Below are 26,676 nucleotides of genomic sequence, written 5' to 3'. Positions count from 1 at the left end.
AACTCCAGCCCCAGGGCATGTGGATACTTCTGCTGGATTCCATAGGACCTGCCATTTACACATACACACACACACACACACACACACACACACACACACAGAGGCACACACACACACAGAGGCACACACACACAAATTAAAAAAATTTAAATCTTAAAAAAAGTGTTATAACATTATAACATTTGCACACATGTAAATAAAAGAAATAAAGTAAAACCTAGAAATCGAACTAAAGCCTGGCCTAATTAATTATGGCAGTGCCGAAGAAAACATAGTTAGTGAAAGGAAAACGGTGGTGAGCATGGTTCTGGGGATCATTCCAATGCATGTGGGTTCGTTACAGTGTGCCTTTGATCACCATCTACATAGAGGTTCCTGAATAAGTGAGTGCCTTGATATCTACCCGTGTGATCCCCAGGTAACGTCTACTTTGGCTGGGTAGTTGAATAGTAAAATCACTTAGTGCATTTCTTTGGCACCAGTGACATCCACTAAGCCACTTTCAATTATGATTCAGCTTCTCAAGCATTGATAATAAAGAAAAGATGAGTTCATTGGCTTGGTAACATGAAGATCTACCCGAAGATGCTTTTTATAGTTTATTTTGAGTCAGAGTCTCAATATGTAGCTCTGGCTGACCCAGAACTGGTGGTGATCCTCCTGACTCGGCTTCCTCAGTGAGGGGACAACAGGCACACAATGCGACTGTGCCTGCAACCTTTAAAGACACCTCTCTTAAGAGTTAGCTCTCATTCATTTGTCCTTGTTAGTTGGGAAATTCAGATAGCACTGAGAAGTGGGGAGGCAAGATGGATTAGTGAGTAAAGGCATTTGCCACCCAGCCTGATGAGCTGAGGTCAATCTCCAGAGCCAGAGTGGGAAGAAGAACTTAAGAGCTGTCCCTTGACTGCCACTCATTTGCTGCAGCACATCTTCACTTACACACATACACATAAAATAAATAAATAATTTTGTTTAAAGTCAAGTTTGTGGACCATCAGAGCTAAAAAGTGGGGCTGAGGGTATGACTCAGTAGTATCATAGAACATGTGTTTATCATGCATGAAGCTTTGGATGTAATTCCTCAGCCTAAAACAACAAGCAAAAAACAAACAAGCAAGCAAGCAAACAAACAAAACCCCTAAGATGGTTTTGGACCATAGCAGTGACAGTACATCTTTATTTCCCACATAATTCTGGAGACTAGCCTGCAAGACTCCGAGTTCAGGTTGGCTTAGCTAGGGTAACTGGGTGAGGAGAAAGGACAGGGTACAGGTGAAGCACACATGAGTCGTGGAAGAGGATAGAAAGCTTAATGTTTTTCCAGTTTTAACTGTGTCACAGATTTTCCTTTCTTTTTGTGGTGGATAAGTGCATACAAATGTAATTGATAGTGAAAGTGTAAAGTCCAAAGCCAAGCTCTCCGGGTTCAGACTGTCTATAGAAGTTCACTGAGATGTGTAGGCTTCTGGGTAAGTGCTTGAGTGCCTATGTTAATCTGGATGTATGAAATTTTTTTTTTTAAGTTTGCAAGTTCTACACACACACACTTAGGTTAGAAGCCCCATGTATTTCTTACTCTCTTTTCTCATTGCTGTGAACAAATTCCTGACAAGGAGAAGTAAGTTAGGGAAAGAAAGGTTTATTTTTGTTCCTGGGTGTGAGAGGTACAGGTGACTGGTCACGTTGTGTCCTCCATTTGGAAGCAGAGGGATGTAGCATGAATCTTAAATAAGGTCTTATTGGGATGGAGAGATGGCTCAGAGGTTAAGAGCACTGACTTCTTTTCCAGAGGTCCTGAGTTCAATTCCCAGCAACCACATGGTGGCTCACAACCATCTGTAATGAGATCTGGCGCCCTCTTCTGGCCAGCAGTCATATATGCTGTATACAAAATAAATAAATAAATCTTTCAAAAAAGAAAGAAAGAAAGAAAGAAAAAATAAGGTCTTATTAATAAAACAATCCTGAAGCCAGGTATTAGGGTGAATGCTGGAAGATCAGAGAAGCAGAACAAGCCACAGCTGACCTCACCTCTCCAATTCCTCAGCTGATCCTGTTTCCTCAGACTGGAAGCCTCTGAATCCTCATCTAAATGGTTCTCATTTGAACTGCTGCTAAAAGCCTAAAAGCTTAACCAGGTCTAGTTCCTGGTTTTCATGCCTTATATACCTTTCCACTTTCTGCCATCACTTCCTGGGATTAAAGGCTCTTGTTACCATGCCTGGCTTTTTCCAGTGTGGCTTTGAACTCACAGAGATCAGGATGGATCTCTGCCTCCAGAATGCTAGGATTAAAGGTGTCTGTGGCACCATTTTCTGGCCTCTGTGTCTGTCTAGCAGCTGTTCTGCTCTCTGACCTTAGATAAGTTTATTAAGGTGCACAATATATTTGGGGACACAATCTCACCACAGAGGAAGACGAATGCTCATGCTCACAAGCCTTCCTCCTTTCCCCCCTTTCATCAGTCTGGACCCCAGACTGTGGGATGGTACTGTCCACATTTGGAGTAGATCTTCCTTCCTCAGTTAAACCTTTCTGGGAACATCCTTACAGACGCACCAAGACATGTATCCCTAGGCGATTCCAAATCAAGTCAGGTCAACTATGAAAATTAACTACCACACTTGGTACGTCTCAGTTTCCCCATCTGTAAAATGGATCACAGTATATCTATGTCACAGCATTGTTACAAAGAATAAACAAGATTGTGTGTATAAAAGTGTCCATTAACAAACATATCAGGACTATTATTTGATAATCTGGGAATACCCATAGTGGGAACAGAATAAATGTTCATTGAATTTCAGAACAACAGTGATCATTGCCATTCTGTAAGGTTTCCTGGTCTTTTGCTTCTGCCTTAGTGCCTCTTGATGTCAGCTGTCAAGGTAATAATAGGAGAGTTTCCAGGAAGTAACACATGCTTAATTGTGGAAGGCGGCTAAAAATAAAAGGTGTTTTGGACTAAAATGTGACTGAGATTACTGGAGCCAAAGAAGCGCAAGCAAAATCAAGGACTATTCGGAAGCTGGTCTAGTTTCTAAAGCAAAGGTCGCATAGGAAGTTTACTAGGGGGAATAAAGGGCTCCGGAATGACCTAAGACAAGCCCAGTCCAAAGAGGGCAGTCTCTCCTCAGTTCCTGACAAGGAACGTGGACCAGTCTAGGTCTGCAGAGAATCATGGCTGTACCTTGAAAGCTCCTAATTGTTGGATTCAAATGAATAATGAGGTTTTAAGACTTCACTTTAAATCAAACTAAAGATGTCTCTGAGTGTGACAGGCTTTCTGAGCCATCAGACTGTGCCCTGCACTGAAGAGGCTTGGTTAAAGCTGTTCAAGGTGAAAGGAAACCGGGCAGAAGCGTGTTGGCAGAAAATTCTGAAGATGTTTTTCAAGTTACCAAGACTAGACCAGTTTAACGGAACGGGGAGGAATAAGAGAAAAGAGAGAGGTCCACGGACAGATGAGAGATGTCTGTGGAGGCTTTTAAGTTTTGAGTAAGTTACTAGAATTTTAGGCAGGAAGGTGTTATTTCTAATTTTGGAATAAAGGACTCAAATTCAGCCCATACTAGTATTGAAATTTAATATGTTTGGACATATCTTTACTACACTGTATGGCTCTTTCTAAAACTCCTATAATATGTGAATCATACTTGTCATTGAGAATTAGGGAGAGTGTGGCTTTAACTCAGCATTACAAATGCTTGGCTAGATGTGGGTTAATCCACAGAGGAGAAAGGAGAGAGAGAGAGAGAGAGAGAGAGAGAGAGAGAGAGAGAGAGAGAGAGAGAGAGAATATGAGAATGTTTGATTAGTCTAGGGATCAAATCCAGAGCATTGCATATACCAGGTTAGTACAGTACCACTTAACCCAGGATAAGTATTTTAAATAAGCAAATACATTACAATTTGATAAGTCTACATTAGAGGTATGTAGATGGCAGATACTAAATTCTTTCTAGTAGAGAAGTTAATAAGGATCTTAGAACAGGGGAGAAGCCTTAGTCATATGTCTTAGGCTTTCTACTGCTGTGATAAAACACCATGACCACAAGCAGCTTAGGGAGGGGAGGGTTTATTTCACCTCCTCTTCCACATCACTGTCCATCATTGAATGAATTCAGGGCGAGAACCTGGAAGCAGGAACTGATGCAGAGGAGGGACACTGCTCACTGGGTCGCTTTTCTCATAACTTTCTCAGTTCACCTTCTTAAAAAAAACCCAGGAACACCAAGCCCAGGGGTGGTATGGCCACAGTGAGCTGGACCCTCCCACATCAATCATTAATCAAGAAATGTACCACAGGCTTGCCCATAGACCAATCCAGTGGGAACATTTTTCTCAATTGGGGTTCCCTCTTCCAAAATGACTCTAGCTTGTGTCAAGTTGACATAAAAAACCAGCCAGGACAACATAAGTCAATTCTGCCCCTGTTCATTTGAAAGGAAATGGATGCTTAACCCCAACCACACCCCCAGTAATGGGAATTCAACCTAAGATCTCCTGCATGCTAGACAAGCACTGCCATCCCTGCTGTTGAGCTGCGTTCCCAGCCCAGACACTGATAATTTAAATGCCAGTAATTGTATCAGCATATTTTATTATTTTCTAGAAGTGTATTTTTTTTTTTTTTGGTTTTTCGAGACAGGGTTTCTCTGCGTAGCTTTGTGCCTTTCCTGGAGCTCACTTGGTAGCCCAGGCTGGTCTCGAACTCACAGAGATCCGCCTGGCTCTGCCTCCCGAGTGCTGGGATTAAAGGCGTGCGCCACCACCGCCCGGCTTTAGAAGTGTATTTTAATGCATTTCTTTTCGAATCCCTCTTTTACATGAAAACTACAATCCTAACCGTCCCCCAATAAAGTGTGTTAAGAAATGCATCACCGAGGGGACCTTCTGAGCCTCATTCTGTCGAATATGGGGACTGAATGGGAGAGGACTCCTGGAGGGTAGAACATGTGCAAAGGTGTTGAAGTGGGAAGTGGTGTGTTTGGAAAGTAGCCGCTGTTGAAAAGCGGCACATTGTACTGATTAAAGCCAGCATGTTCTCCAGACGAGTCTAACTTTGTTGGTTGGCCCAGCCACTCATGAGCTTTTGACTTTGGATGGATTATTTAAGTGATGTAACCTTCCATTTCCTTACTAATGTCAGCTCCTGTTACTCTGATTTTGCCCTTGTCACTTGTATTTTATTAACCCGCCCCTCCACCCCTGATGCTAAGTTGGACTTAGGATCTTGTGCATGCCAGACAAATCTTTCCCACTGAGCTGCATTTCCAGGGAAGAAAAGGAATGGGTTGGGGCTGTAGCTTAGTGGTAGAACTGTACACACCAGGCCCTGGGTTCAATTCCCAGGTCTGGGGGAAAAATTGGTGATGTGGCTGTTTAACACCAGGAAAAATCTGGTGAGCAAATGTTACACTTGTAATTATAACAGAATCATCTAGAATTTTATAATACTTACTATGTGCTATGTATTTGTCTCGGTGCTTTAACCTGTTAACTTATTGAACTCTAGTAGCAATCTTGTGTGGTAAGCAGTACTATTCTCCCCATTGTGAAGATTAGGAAACTGAGACCCAGATGCCTTAAAAAAGATTTCATTCTTTTATTATTTTATGTGTCTGGGTGTTTTTTGTTGTTGTTTGTTTTTTTGTTTTTTACTTGTATGCATGCCCATGCACATGCATTCCTGGTGCCCTCAGAGGCCAGAAGATGGGGCTAGACCCCCTGCTATTAGAGTTACAGACTGTTTTAAGCCACCATGTGGGTGCTGGGAATCGAATTCAGATCCTCTGAAAGAACAGCCAGTGCTCTTAACCACTGAACCGTTGCTCCAGCCTCCTTGATTCCTTTACCTGAGCCAAGCGCACATGCTTAGGAAAATGGTGCACCTAAGCTATAGGTAGATAGGGCTGGGGCTTGGGACGGAGGTCCAGGAGAACAGGCTGGCTGCATGCTAAGAACCGGAGCAGAATTCAGAACAAGGCAGCCCCAGGCTTTGCTTGTATGGAGTTTGCAGCCTAGTCCCAGTCACATGAGGGGCATAAGAAGTAATCAAGGGCGTGAATGATTAGGAAATAAACCCAAAAGGTCAAGTCCCGAGGACCAATGATATTTAAGGGGCAGGTAGAGGGAAGAGAGGCCTAGGGAAGACAAAGATGGAAACACAGCTCAAAGCCAGGAGGAAAGAGAGGAGGGAACAATGTCTTCCAGAACATTGTAGGAGGGAGCTTTCCTTTAAAGTGTCAAATATCTAAGAGGTCCGATAAGATAAGGAATGAAGATGTCTACTGCCATCAACAACTGACAGATGTTTGATGGCTCTAGGAATGATGAGGTGGCATCAGATTGCTAGGAATTAAAGTGAGGTGTGAAAGCAGGGGGAATTGGAGAAGGGAGATGAGCTCGTTCTGTACCTGGCCCAGCGAGAGAAAGTCATTGTTTCAAGCAGGGTAAGAGCGGAGAGGGGAAGTGCAAGAAAGGGAGGACTCAAAAGGACTTGGTGACTGGCCATGGGTGACAATGTGAGACTCTAAGGTGATCCCACCTTTTTTTTTTTTTTTTTGTTAAAACATTTATTTTGTTTTAGGTGAATGAGAGTCTTGCCTGCATGTCTGTATACCATTTGTCTGCCTGGTGCCCAGGTAGACCAGAAGAGGGCGTCTGGTGCCCTGGAACTGGAATTACAGACAGTTGTGAGCAGTCCTGTGGATGCTGGGAATTGAAGCTCTGGTTCTCTGGAAGAGACAAGGAGACATCAGCAGGTGGTTTAGTAGGAGTTGAAAATTTACAAGGAAGTTGCTGGGCTGAGGATGTAGCTCGGGTGTGGAGTGCTGGCTTAGTGTGCACAAAGCCCTAGACTTGGTCCCTGGCTGCATGTGCATGTAGTCCTAGCTCTCAGGAGTTAGAGGCAAGAGAATCAGAAATGCAAGGCTATCCTCTGCTACATAGCCAATATTGGTCTTAAGTCTGTGCAGCAGGCATTTTTCTTTAATATCATTTGCCTGATATATCATATATGACCATTTGTTTACTAAGGAAATGTCTCATTGCTGTAACGTAAGGATGGTTTTTAGGGGCCAGACCTTAACAAAAAGCAAAACAAACAAACAAACATAAAATCTGTTACTGTTAGTATCAAAATTGTCTATTATTGATTAAGGAACAATGCGGCTACAATAATTCTTGGAGCAGTTTAGCTGCACAAACCTGATGAACAAACCTGATGACCTGAGTCACTTAGAACCCAGATAAAGATGGAAGGAGAGAGCTGACTCCAGAAAGTTGTTCTCTGACCTCCACATGCTTATTCTGGGCCATGTTCCTCCCCCCACTTCAAACCCCCCCCCTCCGTTAAAAATAAAGGAATCACTGCTTTCCACTAGATATTTGTTTGAGAAAGGAAAGTAGTATTTATGTATTTTATTTAACATATAACAATTATTATCTGCTAGGTACTTACAATTGCTTTACAATGTTAACTAATCTGAATTTAATCCATCAAAAATAGTTACAAAAGGCAATTTTCATTTTACAAGGGAAATGTTGAGGTTACAAAGGGTTTTGACTAAGTTGGCCAAAGTCAATGAGCTTATAAATGACAGGGGTGGCAGTCAAACTCAAGTAGGTCTGTGGTGGATGGTATAGATGCAGACCTTATCCCACTACATTTTTCACTGTCCTCTTCACTTGCAAAATGTTAGTAATGGAATTAAGACTTCAAGCAAAGTAATGGTCCAAAATTGTAACATGAAATTGTCATTCGTTATGACGTGGGAGTGTGGTGGTATCAGGTTTTACAAAGAAAAGAAACAGCATCTTAGATGTAATGTTCGGTGATTATTTTGAATTTAAAAAGAAAATGCTCTTTGCCTATGATTACTGGAATTGATTATAAACAGTATTGTCTAACACCAAATTTGTCACAAAGATGGATTAATAACTTGAAAACCAAACTTCACTTGTGACAGCTTTTCTGTAAGGGAGAAGTAGCAAGTACATGTAAGAGGTAAGCAACATGTCTCGAGGTAACTTTCCTAAGAGTGGATTCTTTAAGAAAGGAAAAAGAAATAATAACATTCAGTCATTCTGTGTTAATTTCATATAACTCAGTAGAAACGAATGGATGGGATGATCATGATGATGTGGGAACTTTGGACTGTAGTATTGAGTCTAGTAATGTGAAACAAAACAATAATTCATTTCTCAAAACAACTAAAGAAAATACGAATACTCCTTAAAGATGGTGAGATGGTGCATGTCTATAATCCCAGCGATGGAAGATGGGAGGCAGGAGGATCAGAAGGTCAAGTTTATCCTTGGCTAAATAATGTGTCAAGAGATTGCCTGGGATAGATAGATGGGGATGGGAGATGGGGGGAGGGATAAGTATATTTGCCTTTGCTTTTGTTTTATTTAGAGAACCACATTGGACTTTATGATGTAGGTTGTAGGAAATATATAGGGCAGAAGTAAAAGAATTTCAATTTACTCTTATTATCGATAATATAAACTCTATATTCTCTGAGTCAACCTAAACAGAATACCCAATAGATGAAGAATAGTGTCATCAAGAAATTGTAGTTCTTGAAATATGAATGTAAGAGTCAAGGTGAGTTACTGAGAAACCAAATACCAGCTTTGTAGAAGTTGGCTTGAAGGCGATATGACTGGACGACTTAACAAAGGGGCATTTTTCTGAGCTGGAGAGTAAGGACCGCTGGCTTTTTATCTATCTATCTATCTATCTATCTATCTATCTATCTATCTATCTATCTATTTTTTTAAACCAAGGCTAAGGCCTAGTATGTGACATAATTTTGTTAGGGGTTCGGGAAAAACTACCCCTTAGGGCATCTCTTCTTTCCGTTGGGTCTTTCCTAGTTAGGTCCCCAACACTGCTATCTATCGCGGCTAAAATCAGAGCTTGCTGGGACTGCTTTTGTTTACTTGGCAGCTGCAGAGCTTCAAGAGAGGCCGATAAAGAAGCAAGGAAAACCTCTCGTTTTCTGGAGGCGGAGAGGCGGAAAGCCGTTCCTCCGGAGAGCTCCAGGCTAGGGTGCGAGCCCCAGGGACAGTTCATAACAGCTGGAAGAACCGGGCAGCACTTTCACAAGGAAAAGAGCGCTCCCGCCCGGGGCGGTGGGCGGGGCCACGGGACGCCCCGCCCTACAAGGCCAATCCCAGCTCTCCGTCCGCGGACAGGAAGTAGCGGCGGGGCCTAGCGGCCGGGGCGCCCGTCTCGGCACGCATGCGCGCTCTCCCGGGGCGCCGGGGGGAGCAGGGCGGGGCGGGAGGCAGGGGCGCGGCCTCGCGGGCGCATTGGGCGCCGGCGCGTCACGTGGCGAGGAAGGAGGCGGAGGGCCGCGGCTCAGGGAAGGGGCCGAGACCAGGCGGAGAGCGAGGGCAGGGAAGCGGGGAAGGGAGGAAGGAAGAGGCCGAGGGGGAGGGAGGGCCCTGTTTTGGCGGAGCGGGGCGCGCGGCTGGGCCCCTGAAGTGGAGCGAGAGGGAGGCGCTTCGCCGGTGCAGCTGCCGGAGGAGGCTCGTCGGGACCCAGCGCCGGTCGCGGCTCCCTCAGGATCGATGCACCGCGGTTAACCCGTGAGGAGGCGGCGGCCGCGGAAGATGGTGTTGCTGACAGTGTTAATTCTTCTCCTCTCCTGGGCGGCGGGGCTGGGAGGTGAGACACGACCCCGGGCGGCGGCGGCGGCGGAGCGGCGGCCCGGCCGAGCGCAGCGTCGCGGAGCCGGGCCGCGCGTGTCAGGGTCTCCTCAGCGTCTGTCAGCGCTCTCAGCTCGCCTCAGCCGACCCCGAGCCGCGCTCCCCGTGCGCTATTGTCCCCCGCGCGCCCCGACCGCGCTCCCGCCGCCGGCGGCCCGGGCAGGCTGCGGAGCCCCGGGCCAGGCCTTCCCCGCCCCCACGGCCGGGCGGCCCTAAGCAGCCCAGCTTGTCGCGCCGCTTTGCCGGGAGCCGCGGAGCCCAGGCCGGCCGCCCTCGCGCACTCCTCCGCCACCTCAGCCCTGCCCGGGTCCGAGCCCTTGGACCGCGCAGACTCGCAGCAACTTGCGAGGTTGGCAGCGCAGCGCGGCGCGTGCATTGTTCTGGAAGCGAGCGAGCGAGCGAGCGCGGCGACCCCGAGCCGATCCGGGCCGGGTGTCGGGCGTCGGTGGTGTGCGTGTCCCACTCGGGCGCCTTCCCTCCCCATGGCGCTCGGGTCGGAGTGTTTGCAGTCAGCGCGCCGGAGTGTGTGTGTCTGTGTGTGCGTGTCGGTGTGGCTCCTCTGTCGCCCTGGGGAAAGGCTTTAGTTGACTTAGGAGGACGTTTTAGGATGCTCTTCGATCCCTCCGTCTGTCTGATTTGAGTTCCTTAGAGAAGCGAGACCTACCCTTCCTGGGCGACCCAACTTGCAGAGTTTGCTTAAACTCAGGTGGAGCAGACGCACCGCGGAGTCAGAGGATTGTCAAAACTGTGCTCCCTCCCCCAGCAAATTGGAGCTCGCCGTTGCTTAAAGTCGGCCGTTTTCTTGATGCGTCGAGTTGGAGGGACTTCTCATTCCCAGGGTTTCCTAGGACAGGCATTCTTATTTTGTTCTTAGGAGAAAGTGCTTTACTTTTTAGGTGAGCTGACTTGCCGCCCAAGTATCCTGATCGAGCTTAGCTTAAAAGTGTTGAATTGAAAACAGAACAAAAACCAAAACCAAAACATGCAGGAGTGCTTTGGATGGCTGTCTGCAGCCTAATTTGATAATTTAGGGAATATCCTAGTGTTTTCTGTGGTGTATTGTTCGTGTTCTTCCCTTTGTCTCGTTGACTTACAACCGCAGGGCCTGTGTCTGTCCGTTCTGCTTACTCTGAAGTTGGTTTTGTGTACTCAGACTTCTGTTGTCATTTGTACTATTCATTTATTAGGCACACATTTCACCTGATAGCCACTAGTAGATGCTTTTTTTCTTTCTCTTCTCCTTTTTCTTCTTCTTTTCTTTCTTCTCCCCCCCCCTTTTTTTTTTTAAAGAACCAAGTTACAGACTGTCTGTAAAGAGCCTCTTTAACATTTGTATTTCTTGTTGAAACATAGTTTGCAACCCTGGCTGGGTATTTTCACTTTTTGTGATTATGGTCAGGAATTAGACACTGTTCTCTATGAGGTAATCAGAAGTAAGACACTTTGATAAGTAGTATATAAAATGCCTTTTATTAAGGAAAACTAAAACCAGTGTAGTCTGATGCTTGGGGGGAAAAGTAAATGAACAGCATAATCATTGTGGGTGAAGACTTTTATTCAGAACTCTGGAGTGTCTTACTGCAATAAGTTATGGTTCAAAGGCCAGTTTTCACTGTGCTTCTGCTATAAACTTAAAAAATAAAAACACCAAAGCTTCACTGAAGTATTGATAGCAAGATTGTAATGTGGGTAGCAAGGCCATGCAAGGCTTTGGGTTCAGACCCCCCCCCACGTTAAGGCAAACAAACAAAAAAACCCAAAACACTCCTCCTGTATTTATTTGTAATTTATTGTACTATATGTTGTTTTTTGTCTACTCTGAGCCAAGTATAGCTAAGTTTGTAGGTTTTTGTGATGCTTTGTAGGCTAGTGTGCGTTCAGGCTGAGTAGATGTTGGCTTTAGTGCATGGGAAAGTTGAATGTAAGGTTAGGGTAGGCTGTAGAAGTACAGAGAGCGTTAAGGTGTGAATGTTTAAGTGCAACTGAACTCAGTTGGTTGCTTTCATCTAGCCTGTTTGTTAATCACTGCTGTGTGTGAAATTTTTCTTACTCCACTTATGTGAGGGATGGAAAGCCGGAAGGAGGCAATAAAATGTTTAAAACATAAAACAAACTTTTCTAGTTTCCCCTTCTGTATTAGCAGTTGTCCTGCCCTAAGTTTTATTTGTAGAAAGATACTGTGGCATTTTTAGTTTATGAAATGTCTCTATGGAAGTACTAAAACATACATACAAAATGCTTCTAAAAGTTACTTGTGTCCTAGCAAAATGACTCAGTAGGTGGTAGCCCTTGCTTTGAAAACCCATCTACCTGAGTTCTAGCCCCTCTCCTTTGGTTGAAGGAGAGAACCAACTCCCTGAAGATTGCCCTCTGACCTCCACATGCATGCCATGCTTCCTCATGCTCACACTCACACATGTATGCCACACACAATAATAAGTAAAATATTAAAGTCATTTGGAGATAAGTTAGGAATTTATTGGCATTATTCTGATTAACCAAAGAATTTTTCTGTATTTGTGATTTTTAAGATACAGACAGATTATGTTGCTGCACTGTAACTCCTAGGCCCAAGTGATAATCCTTCCTTTGTAGTAGCTGGGACTACAGGTGCAGGCCTTTATACAGGGCTGACTGTTACTTTTAAGCATACAAATATGGAAATGTTAAGGTCTTTACCTTCTTTTGAAAAATTATTTTGTGGGTAATGATGATGCACACCTTTAATCCCAGCACTTGGGAGGCAGAGAGAGGCAGGCAAATCCCTGAGTTCAAGGCTAGCCTGGTCTACAGAGTGAGTTCCAGGACAGCCAGGGTTACATAGAGAATCAAACAAACAAACAAAAAATTATTTTGTGTGCTCGAGAACTCAGAAGGTATTAGTTATAGCAACAAATTAATCCTGTCATGTTTGTCTTGATGAAGTCATTCATGCAATAAACTTCAGTGTGTGTGTGTGTGTTTTAATTTAAAAATCTGGTGTAAATGCTTTGCTTTGTATGATACATGTTCTACAGAAACAAACTTTCTGGACACTTAGTCCAAAGAATTTAAAGTATCAATGCTTAAGCTTGAACTGTTTTTTTCCAACTTCTGCCAGCAAGTAGGAGTATAGAAAGATAGGGTCTTTTTGTCTTTGCCTCTAAGGAACTTTGACTTTTTATCTTTTTAACTAGAGTTTGAGAGTCCAGCACACTCTGTCACCTAAACAAGGCCAGTTTCAAGTCATTCCCAACATTAGCAGTGTCCCTTGTGTCTGTGTACAAGACCTCTGTTGGCAGGGTTGAAGGGAATGGGCATGGTAGGCATTCCTTTGTTTCTGGTGTGCTCTTAATAACTTGCTCCAGACCTCTGTATACTGTGTATTATTGGATCTCTTTTTCCTAAGGACTTTAACCTAAAGGGTTGGATTGGGGAGTGCAAAGGACATTTCTTTGATGTTCATCATGCATCTAATACTGTTTAGGAGTTTCTTCTTTAAACGTTTATGAAAGCTAAACAAATGTAGGCTTAATTTTTTAGTGTCTGCTAAGTGGTGAAATATTCAAACACAAGTTAGTGGGCTTTTGTTTTAGGTACTGGAAATTGGATCTAGGGCTTCCCAAATGGCTGGGCAAGTACTTACTCTACTACTGAATTACATACCCAGTCTCCCCTAACTCCCCTGCCCACCTCACTTCTTTGTTTTAGACAGTGTCTCACTAAGTCCTAGGCTAGCCTTGAGCTGGGGATCCTTCTGAGTAGGTGGGATTAGGTCTGTACCACCAGGCCAACTTACCTCAACTGAGAAATCTCAAGGGCTAAAGTTCTAACCCACTGCTGTCTGTACCTCCATACCTGCCTTTTTTTTTTTTTTTTTTTTTTTTTTTTTTTTTTTTTTTTTTGGTTTTTCGAGACAGGGTTTCTCTGTGTAGCTTTGCGCCTTTCCTGGAACTCTCTTTGGAGACCAGGCTGGCCTCGAACTCACAGAGATCCACCTGCCTCTGCCTCCCGAGTGCTGGGATTAAAGGCGTGCGCCACCACCGCCCGGCCATACCTGCCTTTTGATTTGATTTTTCTTTTCCTTCTTGAAACAGGGTCTCACTGTATGGCCCACACTGTTCTCAAATTTATAGTCTCCTGCCTTAGTTTACTCAGTGTTGGGATGACAGGTGAATTCCACTATGCCAGACTATATAAAAACTTTCTTTCTTTGGGTGGTGGTGGCACATGTCTTTAATCCCAGCACTCAGGAGGTGGAGGCAGGTGGATCTCTGTGAGTTCAAAGCCAGTCTGGTCTACAGAGTGAGTTCTGGGACAGCCAGAGCTGCATAACACAACCCTGTCTCAAAAACCAAAAGGACACAAACAGCCCCCCCCCCATATTCTTTTCTGCTTTTTAAATTTTAATTGAAATAAACTTTGTTTTTAAAAAATATTTATTTTATGTGTGTGAGTGTTTTGCCTGCAGGTATGCTTATATACCACATGTGTGCTTGGTGCCTGCCAAGACCAGAAGAGGGTGTTAGATTCCTCTAGAACTGAGATTACAGACAGTGTGAGCCATCATGCTGATGCTGGGAATTAAACTTGAGTTCTCTGAAAGACCAGTCAGTACTTTGAACCACTAAGCCATCTCTTCAACCCCTAGATAATAGCATTCTAAAATACATTACATGTTTACTGTCTAAAACAGACTAAATTCAGTCTTTTCTTAAATGAGAAAAAATGATAGGGAAGGGGGCTTTCTTGTAGCTTCTGTTTTTTTTTTTTCTTCCAGAAACTATTGAAATGGCATGTTCATTATTCATTTGAAGTTAGTGTAATTGATTATGCTTTTTAGTATTGTATATAGTTTTGGTCATATAACCTTTCGGTTAGGTTTCCTTGTGAAATTTGAGGGTGTTATTTTTAGGGTGAGTGGAGGATAGATGTGCTCTTACGAATGAAGTCTATGCTGTCCTGAATCACCACATAGTCCAGGCTGGCCTGGAGCTCTTCATCCTCCTACCTCTGCCTCTGGAGTGTTGGGATTACAGGTGTGTGCCACCATGTCTTAGCCGGGTTATCATCTGAAATTAGCTTCTTTTTCCCCCACTATGAGAAAACTGAATAGATGTACTTAGCACTTGCATGCAAAGTGCAAGTTCTGACTTTTCTATGGGATAAAGTAGATGACTTTGGTAGTTTTATCTTTTTTTAAATGTATGTTTGGTATTATTGTAGAGTTTATCACTGAGGTTGCCTTGTTTAGTTTCTGAACAGTTGGGATATGGTACACATGTGTTAGTTAAAGTGAGGGGGCTAGAATGGGAAGAAAAACCATAAATAACCTGGAAGGCTTAGCAAATATTATGCTCATTGATTTAGTCATAGATAGATCAATCATGTCCTGGGTCTGAATGGTGAATACTGTAGCTTTAAACTAATTTACTAGATTGTTGATAGGAATTTAAACGTACTTTAAAATGTTTATTATAATATTCCCTATAGCAATATAAACTGCAAATTGAGAAAATGTGTTTGCTCTACTTAAAGGAAATTCAGTAAAAGCTGGATGGTAGAAGCTTCCATATTGTTTTAGTTATTTACTGCTAGGGCTGTGCTAGAGTAACTCTGTTATTCTATTTGTATTAAAGTTGCATTTCTTCTTTCTTTTCTTTTTTACCCTTTTTTCTCAATATTGAGGATTGGACAACTTTGCTTCTGCTAGGAAAACATTCCACTACTGAGCATTATATCCCCAACTCTTTTTAATATTTGAATTTTAAAAAATGATTTATCTACTCTGTGTGTGTGTGTGTGTGTGTGTGTGTGTGTGTGTGTGTGTGTGTGTGTACATGCACATAGTTATTTGCATGCACATGTCACTTATGAGGTCAGAGGACAACATTTAGAAGTTCTCGCCTACTTGTAGATTCTGGGAATTGAGCTCAGGTTGTTAGGCTTTAGTTTCTAAGCCATTTCACTGGCCCTTTTTTATGATTAATTTGGAGACAAGGTTTCATTAAATTGATCAGGCTGGTCTTGGACTCAGTCTGGAGACCAAGCAAACCTTAAATTTATAATTTTTCTCAATGGTGTGCGTAGCTAGGATTATAGTAGGCCCAGGTAAGGGTCCCCTGCCCCTACTCTTTTTTTTCTCTTTGGTGTTAGAGACTGAACCCAGGTCATAATGCTCTCCCACTGAGCTGCATCCACAGCCCAGTCTTTTAATTATAATGTTTAGAAAAATTTTGCTAAAGTTGGTGGTGTTTTTTAAAAAAATAATTTATTTAACTTTTATTTTATGTGCATTGGCGTGAAGGTGTCAGATCCCCCAGAACTGGAGTTAAAAAAAAGTTGTAAGTGGGTGCTGGGAATTGAACCTGGGTCCTGTGGAAGAGCAGCCAGTGCTCTTAACCACTGAACCATCTCTCCAGTCCTATGAAGTTAGTGTTTTTTTTTTGTTTTTCCTTTTGTTGATACAGGTAGCACATAATCACTGTATTGCCCAAGCTGGCTTAAAACTCCTGGATTCAAGTAATCACTTGACACTATAGCAGTAGGACTTACAGGTATATACCATCATGTGGGGATATATTTTGTCAGTGGTCTAGCTTAAAATAAATCTGTGTGAATCCCAACAATATAGTTTGCACATATGGAAACTGTTGGGGAGCAGAACAAAGGGTACTTATTGTCCATATCAACTGATGTCTTTCCATGAGAGGTCGTGGGACTACTAATTGGGGAGATAAATTGTAAAAATAGGAAACCCTGTGGACTGTGAAATACATGGTGGTTTCAAGTTGGAGCTCCAAGTTCAAAATTATGGAGGCAGACACTTCAAATAGTAGGAATTGATTTGTATTTGGTCTGCTGCTTATGCAACATGTTGGATAGAGCCTCGAGGTTATTTAAATTTTTCTTGTTGTTTAAGGAAGAATTAATTTATTTAATACTTGGTAACACTTCCATGAAACTCTAAAAAGTTGGCTTGGGGGACAGCAAGATGGTTCAGATGGATAAAGGTGCCTGCCTTCCAGTCTAAGAACTTGAGTCAGACCCCCCCAGAATCTACACAGGGAAAGAACTGACTCCTGCAAGTTGTACTCAGACTGTGCATGAACAAAGTCTGGCTTGTTCTAGTGGTGGTAATGCCGACTAATCCAGATGTCAGTGTTTTTAAGAAGGTTATTTATCCATTTATTTGTTTACTCTATGTGGTGTATGCCTGTGATTATGTTGGTGTAAGCACCTTGCAGAGGCCAGAGAAGAACTCCGCATGCCATCCTGTATTGTGCTTCACCTTATTCCTTGGAACAGGGTCTCTCACTGAAGCAGAAGTTTGCTTTTTTAGCTAGGCTGGCTGGTCAGAGAGCTCCTGGGGTTTACCTGTGTGTACCCACTAACAGAGGAATTAGAGGTGTGAGTATCCACACCCAGATTTCTGTTTGTCTGCTGGAGATTTAAACTCAGGTCCTCATGTTTTGACAAGTGTTCTCATTCACAGAGCCCTTTCCCCATCCCCCACCCACATCCCCCAGTTGTCAGTTTTTATACTAGGGATAAGGAAGCCATGTCAATGAGAAGGGGGAAGCTGCAATAATTTCTATCAGTTGGATTCCTAGTCTCCAACAATGAGATGGTATTGAGTTAGTACTTGTGGGCATAGTTCTGATCCAGGTAGGTTGAAAAAACACATATGAGGACAGCCTCAGATAATGTGATCTGCCTTTGCTACCAAAAGAATTCATCCTGAATCTACTGTAGTTCCAACTAATTAATGAGCAAGGTCTCCAGTAAGAACCAAGAATTGTTGGGTATCTGTAATTGGTAGGAGTTATGAAGCTGCAGTTTGAATGAGAAGAAAAGTAAAAAATACTAAATTTACCAGAGTGGATAAAATGCCAGGATGTAAAAATACAGTTCCAGTTATGTATTGTAGTTGCAAGTGAAGTGAAATTTGATGAAGCTGTAGAGATGTCACCTAGCTAGCTGGGGAAGTTTGTGAGGTAAAAGAGAATGATTTAGGAATTAGGTTTGAGAGACAAAAACAATTGTTTTTGATTTTGTTAATTTAACATGTTGGAATTAATCTCTTTAGTTCCAGATTGCCTGGTACCCTTGGTTATATGCAAATTGTGAACTTACCATTTCAAAGACTAGTTGGGGAAAACAATCTGATCTTTGAGTTTTAAATGGCAGGAAGGCCCTTGCTAACTGGACCATAATGACCTGGACTTGCATTATTCATATTCTGGGCCATTACTAGGAGGCAGAATACTATGGAATAAAGTTGGTGTCTATGTTGAGTGATTGGGATGTGATACAATTAGGAGTAAGTTAGCTGCTTGATGAATTGTGTGGCCTAGTTTCAGGTTAGTTATTGTAAAAATAAAGATTTAAAAATTTTGAGGGCTGGCAAGGTGGCCAGGTAAAGGCACTTGCCACTAAACCTGACAACCTGAGTTTGATCCCTGGGACTTACATGGTGGAAGGAATGAACCAATTCCCATACACACACACACACACACACACACACACACACACTCACTCGCGCGCGCGGTGGGGGGGGGGGGACGGGCGGGTGGGCGGGAATAGCACTGGTAAAACTTGGCAAATGTTTAATGTTAAGCTAACAAAATGAACTGAGGGCTTACTGTTGAATTGAGATCTTAGGAGCTTTTACATTGGAGAGTGGCTTTGTAAACCATTGAGGATTTTAGTCTTTGAAGTTGAAATTGTCTTGAGGTTTTGATTCTAGATAGAAGATGGGGGTGAATATCAGTCTGGGACTAGATACTACCGTGCTTCTTCCTGGGGCTGCTTAAAAATTTGCACTGCTTTTCAATTTTCTATGACTGGTGATTGGTGAAGAATGTTCTAGAGAGTTGGATGATAGGGGTCTAATGAATTTGGGACAGAGGGGAGCAATTAGCTTTGAAGATACACTAACACATTTTAAAAAGTGGTTTATTTTTATTTTATATGTATGAGTGTTTTGCCTGCATGTACGTGTGTGTACCACGTGTGTGTCTGGTGCCTGTGAAGGCCAGAAGAGGGCATCAAATCTCCTGTGACTAGAGTTAAAGATGGTTGTGAGCCATCTGGTGGGTGCTGGGAGCTGAACCCAGGTCTTCTGTAAGAGCAGCTAGTACTCTTAACTGCTGATCCATTTCTGAACTGTCTCTAGCCTCCATTTTTGTTGTGCATTTATCTTGCTAGAATTAGCCTTTAGAATTTTAGACTGTCTTTGGTACTCTTGATTAAGGAGTAGTTTGATTAAAGCAAGTTTGGACTATGAACTTTCTACTTCAGAAACAAGTTGGGGAAAACAAGATTGTCTTTAAATTTTAGGCAAATGGTTGTATACTATTGTGGAGCAAAGGTCTTTCCATGTCTTTGCTTACATTGATGCTGATAAGAGACACATAGTCACGCAGACACTTGAACTTTCGATTGAGTTTTTGGAATAATAGAGTATATCAGTCTAGAAGACCATGGATAAAGAAATGTGATACTGCCAGGGGGAGGTGGTACATGCCTTTAATCCCAGCACTCAGGAGGAGAAAACAGACAGATCTTTGTGAGTTCAAGACCAGCCTGGGCTACAGAGCAAGTTCCAGGACAGCCAGAGCTACACAGAAATCCTGTCTTGAAAACCAAAACACAAACCAAAAAATGTATGTATGCACAGTGGAGTTTGATTCAGCCATAAGGAATAACCAATTTTTCAGGAAAATGGATAGAACTAGAGATTGTTATATTAAATAAATAGCAAGACTCAAATACATGTTGAGTGTTTTCTGTCATATACAGAATATAGGTGAGTGTGTGAGTGTGTGTGTGTGTGTGTGTGTGTGTGTGTGTGTGTGTGTGTGTAAAACCTCATTGGGAATTGGGGTTTACTGAGTAGGCTAGGCTGGCTGTCCAGCCAGTGAGTCTCAGGGATTTGCTTGTCTCCGCCTCCCCAACACTAAGCTTACAAGCATGTGCCAGCCACCACATCAGGCTTTTTACATGTATTTTGGGGTTCTCATGTTAGTGTGGCCAACACTTTATCAACTAAGTGATCTACCTGTTCCTGTGATTTTATTCTTAGTTTATGTGTTTTAGGACCTAATACAAAGTGTAGCTGACATCAAGATTTATAATAACTGTTTTATTTAAACTGCAGAATTATGACTGATGAAATAGCCCAGCAGGTTATTTAAAAAAAAAAAAAAAAAAAAAAAAAAGCCTGACAAGCTATGTTCTGGAACCATAGTGAAAAGAGGTAACCAACTCCCAAAAATTGTCTTCTAATATTCACCATGGCACATTAATGTGCACCTACATCCACACACACACCCCATATATACATATACACATACATATCATACACACAATATTTGAGAAAGTTCAAAAAAACCACAGAATTGTTAATAACATTGTTTGGTGAATGGACTAGATTTTTGAGTGCATGTTACATAGCCTTTTTCATTAAGCAAGGTTGTAGTCTGGCGAAACAGCCTTTTAATTGCTGTCTGTCCACAGTGTTAGAGAAGTAGCTTCATTATATAAAGCTACATGTCTTGATTTTTGTTAAAATTGAATATTCTTGTAGTACATTAGAGAGTATCCCCTTCAATTAATACAGTATGTTATCAGAATTCCAAATGGACAGTAATAAATATTAGGTTTTTTAATCTGGAACAATTTGGTTGCCAACCTTGAAAGTAGGTAGTCATTTGTACTTACAAATTTTAACTTTATTTTGGTCAAAATGTTTAATTTCCCCGGTGACCTATAAAATCTGATTTTGCCCATACAGTAGTACAAATCTCTTAGTATTCCAAGAGTCTTTATCTTTCATATATAGAGTAAGCTATAGAATAGTAATTCTTAGCTAGGTGTGACATGGGTGGACGGTGAGGCAATGGGTATAGAGTTAGAATGAAATCCAAGATAGATGTACAGCAACAATGGAAATGGTGGCTGGAACACCTTGTGTCTGTGTGGGAGAATGATGTATGTGGCTTGAAAACTACAGTCTTTATGTAGATTACCATCTGTACTGGTGGTATTTATTTGAAAGTATATGAAAAAATTCAGATATAAGCATACAAATCTAATGATATACATGGTTCCATTTTGGAATTTTCAAACTTTATTTCTTAAGTGAATGGTAGAAATAGAATAGTCAGTGGATTTTAATCATTCATGTTCTGTACCCTGTGTGATTGATTTAGTTTGTAATTTGTGAAAGGGTTACTTAGTTTCACTTCTGATCCAGCAGGCTTTATTATTTTATGTATAAGAGTCTAGCTTATTTAAAAATGGATGTGTTGAAATATGCTTTTTAATATAAATGTACTCTGTTATTTTGAACTTTCACTTGTAACTATGAGATGTAGATAGTTGATTCTAGATTATTTGACTGGTTTCTAGTGAAGAAATGGATACTGGTTTCAATTTGAAGTCATAGTGTAGAAATGGTTTGTTTCTAAGTGCATTAAAATGCTTTGTTATATTGCTGAAATATAGGAAATAGTTCCTAGAAGGCTACTTTTGTTATACAAGAGAACAGTTTTGTAAGTGCTGTGTAGTATTTCAACATCAGAGTGAATATATATATCAACATAAAGAGCATTGGTCAAGGATGTTCCTTGAAGTACAGTTGATGGTTTGAAAAGAAAGAAAATCTGCTTTTATGTTGGAAAATGTTCTTGAAATCACATTGTTGACTTTAGTTGTCAACTTGACTGAATTTGGAATCACCTGGGACATACAACTCTGGAGATGTCTGTGAGGGTGTTCCATAGAGGTTTAGCAGAAGGGAGAAGAACTACCCTGAATGTGACTGGTGCCATCCAATGGATTGGGGTCCTGGACCAATTGTAAAGGAAACAAAAACCAAAACACCAGAAAGGAGGTTGAGCACCAGAACTCCTCTCTGCTTCCAGACGATGGATGTCATGTGACCAACCAGCTGTCTGAGCTTCCTGCACCACATCTTCTTCTCCTTGGTGGACTAGACTGCCAGGCCACAACAGTGAGAAGTAACTTAATAAATTTTGAAACTAATGTAAGTGAAAAGTGTTGGAAATAACTTGATTGCAGGTAGTTCTTTTGAGGCATTAGAGATGTGCCAGTTTTAGTTTGTCCTTTATCTACCTTTTCGTGTGTTGTAATTAAGTTTTCTATTAAGTCGGAAGATATATTAACATTTTTGTAGATTTTCTTCTCTCTCTCTCTCTCCTTCTCTCCCTCTCTCTCTTCCTCCCCTCCCTCCCTCCCTCCCCCCTCCTTCCTTCTTTCTTTCTTTTTCTGTTTTTCGAGACAGGCTTTCTCTGTTTAGCCTTGGCTGTGGTGGAACTCACTCTGTAGACCAGACTGGCCTCAGACTCATAGAGATCCCCCTGCTTCTGCCTCCCAAGTGTTGGGATTAAAGGCATATGCCACCAAAGCCTGGCTCCCATTCTTAAGATTGTATAATCACTTTTTTAAAAATTATAGATAGGAAAAAAATGTTTGTTAAGTAATGTTGCTATTGGTCCAAAAGTGATGCTGTTAACCCACCATTTCTAGGCTAGTAGCTAGGATTATAGATGTGCACTATCACTCTTGGTTTACTTACTTATTTTCATAGTGTCACAGTGCTTTGATTGAACCTAAGACCTCCACACACATGCTAGCCAAGTGCTCCACTATTGAACTACATTTCCTAGCCCTAGCATACTCATTTTTCAAAGGTTGAGCACAGAGAGAATCTCTTGGCTGAGAGAGACTGTTTAAATGTGTTTTCCACATTACACTTCTGTAATTGGGGTAGAGGGTGTTTTTAAAAATATTTTTTACATTCATTCATTTACTTGCATGCTTACCATGGCAGATGTGTGGAGATCAGAGGATGACTTATAGGGAAGATCGTTCTCTCCTTCCACCCTGTGTGGCTCAGTGGTTAAACTTAGTTCCTCAGGCGTAGTGGCAAGTGCCATCTCACCATCCTTTGTATGTGTGTTAAATGTGGAAATGTTCAAAATTTCCACTGGGCCTGTAAAGTGTTAGGCACTGTGTGCATTTTATTGTACATTTTGTACAAGGTCAGATTTCTGAAATATACAACAAAGGTCAAGAAGGCAAACTGCTGCTGGCATGCTTTTTGTGTAGGTGAAGTAAAGTAAAAGAGAAAGATAACCTACCTGACAACCAGCTTGCAGAGTGAGTGATTTAATGTGGACACAGTGCTGCAGTGAAATAGCCCTGAGATTATTACATCATTGTGGTCTCCCTGGTGAAGATGTTGATAAGAATGAGCCTGATCAAGATGTTAAACCATGGAGAGAAATTAGTAATAGTTCAGGTGGAAAGATATATGGCACATGGAAAAACTTGGGTTGTCTAGAAACGTTCCTTCACCGGAAACTGTCACTTTCCACTGACCTCAGATAAGGAACATTTCACTTGGCACTCTAGTTTAAATGTGTGTTATTTTTGCCATTGTCAGGAAACATCATTGCACGGGAACACCTTTAGTTGTAGTCTCTGTGTTTGGAGATAAAAGGAGTTGGGTTGGCAACTTTTTTCTTTTTATTTCTTTTCCATTGTTGGGCATCAACCCCCAGGCTCTGTAGATGTTTGACACGTTTTCTGCCATTGAGCTACACTGGTTGGGGTCTTCTGAGCTCTTCCTGCTAACTTCCCTGTTGTTCATTGGTCCCTGTATGGTAATACATCAGTAATGAAAGATACTCTAGCTCTGGCTAGTTTTACTCCTAGTCTTTAGGAGATTGTTCATTTTGTACAGATCTGCTTGATATATTTAAGGAGTTTAAGGCAGGAGAAGATTTTCATTGTGGACTATAAATCCCATGTTAAAATAGAAGCAAACTTTTAGAAGACATAATTTCTTTGTTGGTATTTAGTAGTTACTTTCTCTGTAGCCCAGGCAAGCTTTGTACTTGTACTCTTGAGTAATTGATTTCAGTCACCAGTTCGCTACTACTTCCCTTCTGATTCAGGTTAGAGTCATCTTTCTTCAGGTCCTGTTGTATGGTGCCTACTCTTCTCCCTGCATCCATCCCACTCAGTCTGTCTTCAGCTTAGCAGTCAGTGACCATCCAAAGTGTGGTCATAACCAGCCAGTAACAGATTGTGTAATTTCCAGTGGCTAAAGTCAGGACTTTATTGTGTGAATTTTACCTCAATTAAAAATATCTCAATTGAATAAACAATAACACACCTATTAAGTAATTCACCATTGTAAGTAAAAGTCAAGTTTGTAAAAACCTGTGTGGGTGCCTTTGCATCTCTTGTTCATTTCTGTTCCAGCTAAATTTGCTCCTGTATGAGGGCCTTTGTGCTTTCTGGTCCTTTGCATGAAACACTTATTTCTGTATATGGCTCTATTATGAGCTCTCTGTTATTTTGGAAACTTAAAAAAAAGCAATAAAATCTTAATAGTTTTGAAGTATCTAGTTCAGTAGTGGTATGGACAGTCACATTATTGTGGTTTGTTCTCTATTGAGTCTTTTTTTATATGTTAATCATCCAGATTACCTTACATAAAAATATCAGCTCCTTCCTTGGGCTTCTAGCCACCATTTTCCTATACCTTTCTTCCATTAATAACTTTTATAGCTTTGTTTATTTTTCACCATCTGAGAGTAAAGCACCACAAGACCAGTAGCTATTTATTGTAACTTTTTAATGTTTGTATTCTCAGCACCTAAATAAAAGCCTAGCACATCCACTATTAAGTATACCCAGTATGTTTGTTGAATGAATAAACGAATCATGAAGTCAGTAATTTCTTCATTTTACAAATTATGTAAGAATTCCCAAATTTCTGAGAGTGTGTATTGGGGAAAAAGCCTCCAGAGATTCACATTTGTCCTTTTTCTTTCATTGACCCCTTAACATTTTAAGTGGTGCTCAGGATCAAACCTAAGACTTCAGTATGCTAGCTAAGCACTTTACCACAGAGCTGTGCTTCAGCCATAATGTAATCAACTTTAAAATAGAATGGGATTGCCATTTTTGCCAGTGTATTCATTCATTTTGTTCATTAAGTACTTTTACGTGCTCTTTTAATTAAAGAGGTAGGGTGAGTTAGAATTGTTTCTATAAGAACTAAGTTGTGTCTTCCCATCCCAAAGTATATTTTATTTTATGTATATAGGTGCTTTATTGGCATGGATGCTTGTGCACTTCTTGTGTGTCTGATGCTCATGGAGGCCAAAGAGTGTCAGTCACATGGAACTGGAGTTACAGCTACTTGTGAGTTGCCATTGTAGGTGCTTGGAATTTAACCTGGATCCTCTGAAAGAGCAGCTAGTGCTCTTAACTGCTGAGCATCTCTCCAGTCCCTGAAAGCATTTTCAAGCATGTATTAGTTCACTGCAAAAAGTAGCCTAAAAGCATAAATATGTTGTTGTCTTGAAACAGAATTTTCTTATACTCATCTTCCCCCCTTAGCCTTCTTTATGCTGGGATTATAGGTATCTGTCACTATGTCCAGCAGTAGTTTTTAACAATAACTTATATCCTTAGGTAGTGTGTGCTGTAAACCATTCTAGACACTTTATACACACATGCATTTGATCCATATAATGTCACTTTTAGGTATAGGTACTGGTATCTTATGCCTTTTTCAATGGGAAAACTGAGGCATAGTTAAGTAGGTACTTTATATAGTTGTGAAAGCTGTATGGATATTTTGCATGGAAATTTCCTGAAACACATTCATGGCAACAGTAAGATAATCTTTCCCTTACCTTGCAAATAGATATAGAAGTTTTCATAGAAATAAATTTTATTCCACTGCCAGGCTTGTTAAGGATTCTGATACTTAGGTTCATAGGTTCACATGTTTTCCATTGATTAGTTTGTGGCTCTTAATTTCTAAAATATAGCTTGCCTTTCCATGGAACATTTGAATAGATTCATTCATTAATTATGTATATTGGTGTTTATTGATCATCTTTTCCTTTTTTGGAGATAGAGTCTCATTATATATCTCTGGCTAACCAACACTCACTATGTAGACCAGGCTGACCTCTCACTCACAGAGTTCCTCCTTTCTCTGCTTCCCACGTGCTAGGATTAACGGTCTGAATGACCATGCCTACACCTGACTGTTGTCCAGATGCTGAGGATCCATGAGTGAGCAAAGTGCCTGTTTAACTTGTGACTCTGTATTCTAATGATGGTGGGTGTTACATGTTCAAGATCTTATAAAGAATACCAACATAGAACATTAGAGTGTGAATGATGGGAATGTACACTTAGGGTACTCAGAGAACTCAGGATGACAGAAAGGTGACCGACAGAGATATTGCACATAGAAAGAAAACTGGGGGAAGATAAGATGAGAATAGATAGGAGTTGGGCGTGGGGAGTACAGCCTCTTGTAAGGATCACACTTAGCTTTCTCAGCTGTTGTTTAGAGTTTGAGTCTGGAAGGTTAACATGCTTATACTTTTATTGAATAGCATTACTCTATTGTGTAAAGGATAGATATTAGGAGGGTAGGAATAGAACCAAAAAGGAGGTCAGTTATTTGTCATGGATTTGACTGTAGAGGTACTTTTGAACCTTGCTGTGTTTGGCACATTTTTAGCTTTTGGAGTTCCAAATTTCTTTGCAGCAAATTCCTTTCTTTCTCTCTAGACACATAAAGAAAGCTACTGTTATGTTAGCTATAGGCACCTGTAAGTGAGAATTCTCCCTGGAGACTTAGGTTCTGAACTGAGCAGACATGATTTACTTGATGAAGTTTTGACATTAGTGTACATCTTTTGGAAAGTTTTCTCCTAATTGCTTTTAGGTTGAGTTTCTGGCTCTAGAAGGGCTGAAGGTGCAGCTCAGATAATGTGCTTGCTCCAGTATCTATGAGGTCCCTGTGTTAAAACCCCCAGCACCACAAACAAACAAACAAAGATGACATTAGAAAGGCAGCACTTTTAATGTTTTCACATATTTTGGTGGTAATTATGGTACATG

General features: G+C 41.4%; 1 protein-coding gene across 1 annotated transcript in view; it reads left to right on the top strand.

Moving 5' to 3' along the window:
* The first annotated feature begins 9,412 nt into the window (after positions 1–9,412).
* Positions 9,413–26,676, top strand: part of Adam10 (ADAM metallopeptidase domain 10) — a 109,637-nt gene continuing 92,373 nt past the window's right edge. The window contains exon 1 of the mRNA XM_028865669.1: positions 9,413–9,685. Within this exon, the coding sequence (XP_028721502.1) occupies positions 9,631–9,685 (55 nt within the window). The 5' untranslated portion in view covers positions 9,413–9,630. The remainder of the gene's footprint in view (positions 9,686–26,676) is intronic.

The sequence above is a fragment of the Peromyscus leucopus genome, chromosome 7, assembly GCF_004664715.2.
Source record: "Peromyscus leucopus breed LL Stock chromosome 7, UCI_PerLeu_2.1, whole genome shotgun sequence".
Classification (NCBI taxonomy): Eukaryota; Metazoa; Chordata; class Mammalia; order Rodentia; family Cricetidae; genus Peromyscus; species Peromyscus leucopus.
The sequence above is the reverse complement of the archived record's forward strand: the minus strand, read 5'-3'. Positions and strand labels throughout refer to the sequence as shown.